At 35.8% G+C, this 11,236-nt stretch overlaps 2 protein-coding genes across 3 annotated transcripts; one reads left to right on the forward strand and one right to left on the reverse strand.

The window, feature by feature from the left end:
* On the forward strand, nucleotides 1-1,643 carry LOC112758076 (uncharacterized). Its single transcript, XM_025806652.3, has 5 exons — nucleotides 1-247; nucleotides 332-442; nucleotides 585-803; nucleotides 898-1,062; nucleotides 1,164-1,643. The coding sequence occupies exons 1-5, from the start codon at nucleotides 83-85 to the stop codon at nucleotides 1,467-1,469; spliced, it is 966 nt and encodes a 321-aa protein (XP_025662437.1). The 5' UTR covers nucleotides 1-82; the 3' UTR covers nucleotides 1,470-1,643.
* Nucleotides 1,644-1,941: 298 nt separating this feature from the next.
* LOC112758077 (uncharacterized) lies at nucleotides 1,942-4,685 on the reverse strand. Of its 2 annotated transcripts, none has more exons than XM_025806655.3 (5): nucleotides 4,421-4,685; nucleotides 3,277-3,813; nucleotides 3,107-3,190; nucleotides 2,964-3,014; nucleotides 1,942-2,335 (listed from the first exon to the last, which is right to left on the reverse strand). In XM_025806655.3, the coding sequence occupies exons 1-5, from the start codon at nucleotides 4,478-4,480 to the stop codon at nucleotides 2,162-2,164; spliced, it is 906 nt and encodes a 301-aa protein (XP_025662440.1). In that variant the 5' UTR covers nucleotides 4,481-4,685; the 3' UTR covers nucleotides 1,942-2,161. The 2 variants fall into 2 exon arrangements, with proteins under 2 accessions (XP_025662440.1, XP_025662438.1); XM_025806653.3 differs by having other exon boundaries at nucleotides 3,277-3,825; nucleotides 4,421-4,670.
* Nucleotides 4,686-11,236: the final 6,551 nt, after the last annotated feature.

The raw sequence follows: 11,236 nt of genomic DNA on the forward strand, positions 1-11,236 counted from the left end.
AAAACTAGCCGTTAACTTTTCCTTAACTTCACTTATCTCAGTTCCATTCTTTCTTTCACTTCACTTTCCTCATTCTTCAACAATGGCTACCTCCTTGGACACACCTTCGCCTTCTCCTTCACCAGTGTTTAGCCCTTCATCTGATAAACGCTTCTGGAGCACTCTCCAGAGCAGGATTGACACACTCCTCGGCGGCGATTCTCGCCGGAAATTCTCAAAGGCTGAGGAAGAGGAACAAACCCTTATGGTTAGAATTTGGATTTGATTTGATTCCAGTTGTTAATGTTATTGGGTATCTTTTGTTTTTCTTAGTTTTTGATTCTTAATTTAGAATGAAGGAGCCAAGAGGATGAAGGAAGATTCCATGTTACTAATGAGAGGGTTTGACTCAGTTGCCCACACTCTCTCTCAGTTGTCTAACAATTTGGACAATGCCTTGCAGGTATTTTATCTTATCTTATCTGTTAATTTTCCTCGGATATAGTATTTTCACAAGAATTCAGTGTTTAAAAATCACAACTTTTATGTGTTGAATTGAAGAACCAACTCATATTTAAGCTTCCAGCTGTTTGAATTTTCAACAGGGTGCTAAAGAATTGGCAAACCCACCAACCTTAACTGATATATTCCATAGCAAGTTTGACAAAGTAAGGAATAAAGAAGAGAGTTCAGGGGAGGAAGAGAAAGAGATAGATGAGTCAAAGCAAGGAACAAAAAGGAAATTTGATCACAATGATGTCTCAGAAGAAAATGCTGGCGATGGAAAACAACTGAAAGATAGGATGATTAAGAGGGCCAAAAATGTTGGTATTTTTCTGTCACTAATTTATCTAAATTAAAGTTGGTTTAACAAATTAGTTCCAAGCTAATAATAACTATTCATTTGTCCCTGTGCAGATTGCACTGTCAATGGCAACCAAAGCAGCTTCACTTGCAAGAGAGTTGAAGTCTATCAAGTCAGATCTAAGCTTCATGCAAGAAAGATGTGTTCTGCTTGAAGAGGAGAACAGGAGATTGCGAGACGGATTCGCAAAAGGTGTAAGGCCAGAAGAAGATGATCTTGTAAGTAATTAATCCATGTAATAACATATATGTTCATAATAATTTGTAAGAACATGCATAAAGCAAAACTAATATTGTGGAGAATGTGTCCTTTTTGACAGGTGAGGCTTCAGCTGGAAGCACTACTTGCAGAGAAGTCAAGGCTTGCAAATGAGAATGCAAACCTTGTGAGGGAGAATCAGTGCCTACACCAGCTTGTGGAGTACCACCAACTAGCTTCTCAAGACATTTCGGAATCATATGAGAATGTTATTCAGGGAATGTGCCTGGACTTCTCATCACCACCAGCAATTGCTGAAGAGACAAGAAGTGATGATGATGACAAAAGCAGAGAACCAACAACACCCAAAAGTGATGATCCCTTTCAGTTCTCTACTAAACTTGATGAGTTCTACGATGAAGTGTAGACCAAAACTTTTAAGCACTGAAGGAAAATTTTGGAACCAAGATTTACTGTTGAACCAATATAAATATTTATTTTATCCTCTTAATAATACTTTTCTACCCCACCACCTTTTGTTGCAAATATTCCTGTATTTCCAGTTTTCAACATAAATAAAAATTATTATCATTATTTTTAACCGGAGAATATTGGGGCTAAGCTATGGGCCCTTTCCTTCTGTTTCATATTCAAACCTTGTTGCATATGCTGAACAAGCACACACTAATATCAAAAGCGTGGGAATGCAAGAATCAACCATAAATGTCTAAACTCTAAAACGCCCACAGACATAAACTCCAATTCCACAATGCCAAAACCTCTTGCAAATCTCACTCTCTTAAATTGATGGTGCATGTTAACATGAACTGATGATTGTAATATGATCTGTTTCTCTAGATTCAACAAGCACTTTGCAATTTTGTTAATACAACTTGTGGGAGTTATAAGCCTCAAAACGGGAGATATTAGTATATTACCCCAGAAGTTGTTCATAAAAGCTGGAAGGACAGTAGACACATTACAGTCATATCAAACTAGGCAATAGAAATTCAAGCAGTACTTGACAATAATTTCCAGGTTAAAACGCTAGTCTATTTCTAGGGTTATAGGATGTACAAGCAAATGTACTGCTGCACTAGGAATAATTGTGAGGTCCCTTCAAGTTTCTTGAGCATCTCTCTTTCTTTTAGCTGAACATGCAGTGCGGATTGCTTGGGATGATGCATTCACAGCCGCTTCAGTAGCTTTTGACAGATTTGAAACCATAGAAGCATTAATGGCATCCTTCATCTTATCCAAAACATCAGTCAAAACCTGGTTCTCTTTCTCATACTACAAAAACATAGATTCCAACATTATACATCAGAGGCACATCAACATTCAACATAACTACAAGTTCTATTAAATAGGTGAAAAATAGTTTTAAGAATTTTATTGTAACTTCTATGATGATTGATACTCTTGGTACCAAATGTTCAGAAACTAATGACAGAAGAGGACCATCATTAAGAGCTAAGCATTGCAGGAAGTAATCCCAAGAACAAGAACAAAACTCATAATGCATTTTCCTTTTTCCTTAGGTGGGGTTAGCAAGACGAAGCAATCACAAGAACAATTCTTTTGAAAACTGTTTCATCCATCTCAGGTAATGTTCCTCAAACCTAAACTAGAAGCTTAGTAAAAAAGGAAACAAGCATTCCTTTAAAGCTTTCGTGCCTTTATGTGACATAAGAGTTTTTGATAAATGCTCATAAAGAAGACAGGTCTTCAAAACAGTACATTCTTCATAAACGAGGTTAAATAACCAGCAACAGTAAGAACTGAAATGTGTCGCGCTGTACAGATAGGGAAGAAGATTCTACAAGCAAAGAGATTAGGATAATAATGCATTCTGTAGTAAAAACACTAAAGATACAACTGGACTAAAATGATAATGTAGCAGAGCAATGTTACATCATACCACTTCAACTTTTCCAAGAGCATTTTCCAACTTTGCAGTCAAAGATTCAACCTGTGTATATTATGTATAACAAGAACAGAAAAATCAGTCCAAAACCAAATGGGGGATCTTAGTGGTTGCATTAAGAATAATTAAGTATAGACCTTCTTCTGTGATTCAATATACAAGCTCAGATAATCATTAGTTGTAGCAGATGGAGCTTCATATGGGCCAGCATTTCCATCAACCTGCATGTTTAGTATATAAGCTAGAGAGATAACAAACAGGTGCATGAAAAATGTAATACATGCCCAAGTTCAGCATTTAAGAATACCTTGAATTTTAAATTTTCAAGAGCTTCTATTCTCCGCAAGATACTTTCAACTTTTTCATCCAAACTCTTCAAGTATGAATTTTCTGCAGCAGGCTCGGGCTCAGGCTCGGGCTCATGCTCAGGTTCTGGTTCTGGTTGTACTTGTGGCCCTAGCTCAGACAATACTTGTTCCATTTGAGCATCTGGTTCATCTTTTTCACTATCTCCATCTTCAATATATTGAATTCCACGAATTTTTTTATCAGTATGAACAACTGCACTTTTAATGCGCTCAGAACGCCTCACATATGAACTATGGGATTTAGATTTTTTCTTAGTATATGAAATAGTGTTCTTTTGCAGCCAAGGTTGGTTCACTTGCTGTTGCACCGGGGTTCTTGCATTATGCATTACAACTTCATCCACCGGGGGATTCGGACCCCTCAGTGGAGATCGCATGCAGTTTGAGTTTACAAGCTGGGGGTCTACTGGCCCTGGTGATGTAATGTTCCCAGTGAAAGGTTGTGGTACCACCCTCTCCAGAGAAGGGTTTCCATGCTTCAAAGAGAACTAAAGGTACGTCAGTAATAAGAGTAAAATGTCTCAACATGAAGATCAATTAGCTCACTTAATTTGATCATAGAATTCCATAGTTGTTAGTAACATGGATTAAAGAAAAAAAAAGTATATTTTGCATTACTATACTATATACACGTTTAGACATGTTTCCCACAAGCTTGTGAAACCGCCTAATGGCACGAAAAAGGGGTAAAAAAGCGAACTTTTCTCAGTCAAACTGCACAGTGACGTATGAAGTGGGGACAACAAACTAAGAAAGCATGAAAACCCAAACTGAAAGGTCTCACATTTTCAATCCTCGTCCTAAAAATTCCTCCTTTGCTCACTATCGCTTTCTAAGGCGATAAACCCTAACCAAATCGAAACCCTAAGTTACGTGCAGACAACACAATGAGGTGGAAAAAGAAGAACCTTCCCATGATCACAAAGAAATTAACAAACTAATGATGACAAGAAGTTGTACATGCAAACGGAAACTACTGAACTACACCAAAAAAAATCATAAAATAAACTAAAATAATAACAATAATAAATAACAAGAAGAAAAGACAAAAGCAGAAAAATAAAGCATAAGATTGGAGGGTACCATGGCAATGGGAACCTTGTCGATGGAAGAGTTCTTGGAAGCACTGGGTTTTCGCCCCATTTTTCTTCGGTGAAGTGTCACGGAAACAGAAGAACAACGAGGGAATGAACAAGTAAGTAAAACCGAAAAAGAAATGAAATTTATGAGACACAGTAACGAGCAGTGTATTGGATTTTAAGGGGCAAAAACCTTTCTTTGGGTTTAAAACTCAAAATGGCAAAATCGAGGCGCATGGCATCGTTGCTGATTCATAGCGTCTAGCCTCACGACACGTGTGGGTATTGCCTTGGGTATTTGACCATTTGATCTATTCATTGACTTTTTTTTTTTTTACAATTTAACTAAAATGTGTTCTAAAAATAAAGATATCATGAATGGAGTAAAATTGAGTTTAATTTTAGTTTAAATTTGATTATAAATATTGATCCGATATATTTTGAGATTTTTATCCAATTTTAGGCCTGTCGAAATTTTATTACTTTTGAGTTAAAATAAAATCGGATAAAAACTTAGTCCATATAAAACCTAAACAAAAATAAATAAATAAAAACAACTTGTTACCAATAGAAATTAAGTAGAGTTGAAGATTGCACAAATTTTCCTAATACAAATTCTAATTTGGTATTTTATAACTATATTTATTTAAAGGCAAAGTATCCTTTTTATCTTTGAAGTTTGGCAAAAATTTTTAAAATACCTCTAAGTTTTATTTTGTTTCAATTTTGTCCCAAAAATTTTCGATTTGCATCAAATATATCTTCGACGGCTAAATTTTCAAAAAAATTAAGACTAATTTAACAATAATGCATGAAAATTATGCTTGATTTGCTTGTGTTGATGGTTGTTTTTGTGAAATTGTTGTTGAATTGGTCTTAAATTTTTTGAAAAATTATCCGTCAGGGGTATATTTGATGCAAATTGAAAACTTCTGGAATAAAATTGAAACAAAATAAAATTTAGGAGTATTTTTAAAAATTTTGTCAAACTTTAGGGACAAAAAATATACTTTATCCTTTATTTAAATAGATTAGTAAAGTAATCAGTAGGTCAACTACTTGGTTGAGAGGCCAATGAATTATAACTCAAATGGCATAGTCTCCTCATACTCAATTTAAGAGGTTACGGGTTCGAGTCTCTTATCTCTGGTAAAAAAAAAAACTACTTGGTTGAGAGATATTAATTTTATTTTTTTTTTGGTTTCCCACGGTATCCCCTGACCCGGCAGGTCAAGGACTAATCCGTCGCGGTACTGAGCTCCATTTAAGGGTTTGCCGCTGGCCAATGGGTTGCTGCATGCACAAGGCGGGATTCGAACCCCCGACACTTGCTTAAGCGGACTAGTGAGCTAACCACTAGACCAACCCAACTTGGTTAGAGATATTAATTTTAATATTTTACTATATGTGATGGTCTAGCCCAAAAAGCTTGTGTATAAGGCCCATTAAGCCCAAACCAAGGGCATTGAAGTGTGGATTGTGTTTGTGTAATGATCCAAAAACAAAGAGAAGAAGAGGGTAGTGAACATGAACACCATGCCCTATTGCCCTGGCTTAATTAAGAAGCTTTAAGAAAGGTTTTTGTAGCACACTAGCACTGGCTTAATCAAGTCAAAACTCAACAAATTAAGAAAACGAAGGCACACATTTATATTAGTGTGCCTTGTTAAATAATAATTGAATAAACCACTTTTACTAAAATCCGAAAAAAATTTAACAACTATTCGTATAAAAATGTTTTTATATAAAAATCAGATAATATCTAAAAATTATTAAATAATTTAATATAATATATATCAACATCTTAACTTTTTTTATATATATATAAATGTCTTTTCAAGCATTTGTTTGCACAGGTTAGCATTGATTGGCCAATTTAGAAGAACCACAAATGAATGCAAAGGGTGGAATATTGGGCAAACGCATTAGAAATAGATTCTTTCCAATTTTTTTAATACTTGACAGAATTTAGTGTGATGTCTCACTTTTGATTCTATAAGTGGGACCAAAAATAAATAAAAAAAAATAAATAATTAGATTAAATACTGCACACCATCTAATTTTTTTTTACTGGAAATGATCCGCTCTCCAAACGCATTATAGTGGATATGATTAGGGCATTGACACGGCCTTTAATTTCAAAGGAAGTGTGCATGTTCTTGAATGGCGCATATATTCTTATCCTTTTCCTTCTCATATTCCTTTCCCAATTTTAATTTCTTGTGTTAGGTGCATAACATATAGATATATATTATTATAGCTACTAATAATAAGGACTATATATGTGAGTGTATATGATGTAACAAAACTAGGAAGGAGTGCTAGGCCCCCTCTCCTATTGGCTTCACCGGTTTCATCATTTATACACATAAGTCTCTTTTATTGGAATAAGATTCCTTCACACAATTCATTTTTGTTTGTCTCAAAACTTAGCTTGGTATCGTATAATTGGTTTTTACGTCATTCCTTGTCTCATGAAAATTTGTATAATTACTACAACGTTAAGGGGGACCAACACATCTCACACGTGTCACTCCACTAATCCATTTTAATTAAGGTTCGACGCCGAAATGTATATCTTTAGAAAGAAAAAAAAAAGATTGCGCTATTTTCTGTTGGGAATAAGACACCATTCCCCCTTGAGAAAACACCTTTGACAGAGAAATAAAATAGATACAATCACAACACAAGAATTTAACGTGGAAACTCCAATTACCGGAGAAAAAACCACGGCCGTTGTCAAATGACAACCAGAGAATATCACTATGTGAAAATTGTTACAACACATAGACTTCTTTCTCTCACCGGCACCCCAGTACACCCACACTCTTTCAAAGCAAATATCTAACTACACCTCACAACACTCTCTAATCAAAGAGTACAGAGGAAAAGAAAAATCAGATACAAGCTTAAAGTGTTTCTGACTGGTGCAAAAACAAATGGAGAACTTAGCCTCATATTTATAGCCTAGGCCACCCACTCCATTTGCTATCCTAAGCAATGTGGGACTAATTCAACCAAATCCTAACAATCTCCACCTTGATTGAAATAGTCACACATCTTCAGCTTCCATTGTCAACACCGACAATTCTTTGCTGCCATTGTCTATACCGACAATCATAGTTCAGAGAACTATCATACTCCACCATGAAAGTATACTCACTTGGAATTAGACCACTCCAAGAATTTCGCCTTGGTACAGATCGAAACCTTGCTGAAAATTCATGGTGCAACTTCCAAATTGGCTTTTCCTGGAAGTTCTTCAGCCATCGACCTAACTCCGCCACACACCTTGCATCTCAACGCCAACCAATGCCCGTGTGCAATTGTGGACCTGATTGCCACAACTCATCCTTATCCATGGCAGTGCGGTAATACCATGAGGATACTTCTTGTCTTCTAGAGAACATCATCTTCTCTCATAGAGAGAGCAACCAGAGATCTTCTCCTTCAACGCCTTGTGCAAACCTGATTGTATCAACACATCCTTGACTTGTACTTGCCACAAGCCAAAATTGATTCTTCCATCAAATTTCTCTATTTCAAGCTTCACAGCACTTGAATATCCTGACATTGTTGCAACCGTATACTGGAATATTATAACTCAACTGTAGACCGTGCACTAGGAAGGGTCCCCAGGAAAGAGAGGTGGGTCACAATGGACACACTTAAATACCAAGTCTTTCCTTAGCCAGAACCTTTTCCAAATTGCACTCTCACAGAGTCACACTGCCTTCCAGCAACAACAACAGCAACCAAAGATCAACCTCAAGCCACAGGACAAAATTCTTTTCTGATGTGGAAGGTCAGACTAGGCTGCAACCACAGAGCATACTAAGAATAAATCCCACCGAACCGAAGCTCTGATACCACTTGATGGGAATAAGACACCATTCCCCCTTGAGAAAACACCTTTGACAGAGAAATAAAATAGATACAATCACAACACAAGAATTTAACGTGGAAACTCCAATTACCGGAGAAAAAACCACGGCCGTTGTCAAATGACAACCAGAGAATATCACTATGTGAAAATTGTTACAACACATAGACTTCTTTCTCTCACCGGCACCCCAGTACACCCACACTCTTTCAAAGCAAATATCTAACTACACCTCACAACACTCTCTAATCAAAGAGTACAGAGGAAAAGAAAAATCAGATACAAGCTTAAAGTGTTTCTGACTGGTGCAAAAACAAATGGAGAACTTAGCCTCATATTTATAGCCTAGGCCACCCACTCCATTTGCTATCCTAAGCAATGTGGGACTAATTCAACCAAATCCTAACATTTTCTTCATCGTCATCATGGTACTAAGGTTGATGATGAGTGACCACTAGTTATAGGTATATAATAGTCTATGATTTTGAAATCTAATTGTTCTTTATTTCAAGCATGCCTATGGTAAATTGGTAGAGAAATTACTCAATATCTTCTCTAATTATTTCATTATGGTCACATATTAAGAAGTTTAATAATAATTAATACATAAAGAATCGAAGAGATATCAATAATATATATAATTATTTATATATTTTCTCTTATATATATAAATCTTTTGGATAAAAGAATTTTATAATATAATATTAAATTTTTTCATTGAAAAACATTTACGTAAAAATTCATATAAATAAAAACAAATTATATTACTAGACATAATAAATAAAGAAGAGTGTTATAGAAGGTCATCAGATTTTGTAATTTATTGTAGTTATTAATTAGTTATTATTAGTATTTTTAATAGTGTAAAATTACATCTAATAATATAAAATTAATTTTTTTTTACTAGTTAAGTAAGCTAAATTTGCCAATGAGTAATAGCTCAAATGGCATAGACTCCCCATACTCAATTAAGAGGTTGCGGGTTCGAGTCTCCTATATTTCCAAATTTTGGCCAATGAGTAATAACTCAAATGGCATAATCTCCCCATACTCAATTAAGAGGTTGCGGGTTCGAGTCTCCTATCTTTGGTAAAAAAAAAAAGGCTAAATTTTAAAAAAAAAGTGTTGCCTTCCTCGATTTTCTCGTAAATATATAATTATTTATATTAACCAAGGTTGCGAGAACCGGACCGGTCAAAGAACCGGTGAAATCACTGGTTCAATGGTTCACTGGTTCGACCGGAGTTCAACCGGGATTCAACCGGTTTAATTAAATATTAAATAAAATATTAAAAATTTAAAAATAATTTTAAATAATAAATTATTATAAATATATAAATTTAATAATTTCTAACTTAATAAAATTTAAAATTTCACATAATAAAGAGCAAAACTGCAAGAAGAAAGCTATGTAGAGTCAGCACCTAAGCATAAATATGCAGCATATACATATAGTATTCTTCCATACATTTTTTGAAACAGAGGAAATTTCATTCAGGATAAAGGAAAGACATCTAACATAGCCAAGTTCTGAACATGGCTTGGGGCATCTTCCATCCACATGCAATTTGGAGTGGTAAGAGCTAAGGTTGCTAATTCATGAGCTACTCTATTCCCTTCCCTCTTAACACGACTAAATTCCACAAATCTAAAATTTCTAACAAGTGAAATGACATCAGTAATAAAAGTTCCAAAACAAGAATTAAAACACATTTTCTGTTTGAGGGTACCCATTACTTCTATATTGTCACTTTCAAGAATCACCTTTGAAAAACAACAGTCTTTTGTAAAATTCAAAGACCAGAAAATCAGAAAATCAATCAGAAAATCAGAAAATCAAAGACCAGAAAACATCTTCAGAAAACCATGAATATAATGAAACAGCAAGTATATTCAGAAGCAGCAAAAAATATTCATCATGAAGCAACAAACAGAAGCAGCAAAACATATTCAAAATCAAAAACAGCAATGACTCAGAAAACCATGAATATAATGAAACAGCAAGCATATTCAGAAGCAGCAAAAAATATTCATCATGAAGCAACAAACAGAAGCAGCAAAACATATTCAAAATCAAAAACAGCAATGATTCAGAAAACCATGAATATAATGAAACAGCAAGCATATTCAGAAGCAGCAAAAAATATTCATCATGAAGCAACAAACAGAAGCAGCAAAACATATTCAAAATCAAAAACAACAATGATTCAGAAAACCATGAATATAATGAAACAGCAAGCATATTCAGAAGCAGCAAAAAATATTCATCATGAAGCAACAAACAGAAGCAGCAAAACATATTCAAAATAAAAAACAACAATGATTCAGAAAATCATGAATATAATGAAACAGCAAGCATATTCAGAAGCAGCAAAAAATATTCATCATGAAGCAACAAACAGAAGCAGCAAAACATATTCAAAATCAAAAACAGCAATGATGAAAATCAAAATCATAAATCAAGAAGGCAACATAGAACAGGCGAGCTCACAGAACCTCAGAAAATCAAAATCCAAAATCAAGAAGGAGCATAGAACAGAGTCTTACCGAATTCAGAAGGACGCGGGCTCGGTCGGTGGTGGTCGCGGCTGCTATGGATGGTTGTGGGTGGCGAATGAGGAGGCTGGCTAGGTGACGTTCGGCGACGAGGAGGCGGGCTCGGCCGGTGGTGGTCGCGGCTGCTGTCGATGGTTGTGGGAGGCGAATGAGGAGGCGGGCTCGGCAGGTGGTGGTCGCAGCTGCTGTCGATGGTTGTGGGAGGCGAATAAGGAGGCGGGCTCGGCCGGTGGTGGTCGCGGCTGCTGTCGATGGTTGTCGGTGGCAATGGTGGCCTTGGTGGGTGAATGGAGGCTGGCGCAGATTAGGTTAGGGAAAAGGGGAAGAAAGGGGAGCTCAGTCAAATTAGGGTTAGTGGCATAGTGGGTTAGGTTTCGCATT

Source organism: Arachis hypogaea, chromosome 16 (assembly GCF_003086295.3).
Source record: "Arachis hypogaea cultivar Tifrunner chromosome 16, arahy.Tifrunner.gnm2.J5K5, whole genome shotgun sequence".
In the NCBI taxonomy this organism is placed as follows: Eukaryota; Viridiplantae; Streptophyta; class Magnoliopsida; order Fabales; family Fabaceae; genus Arachis; species Arachis hypogaea.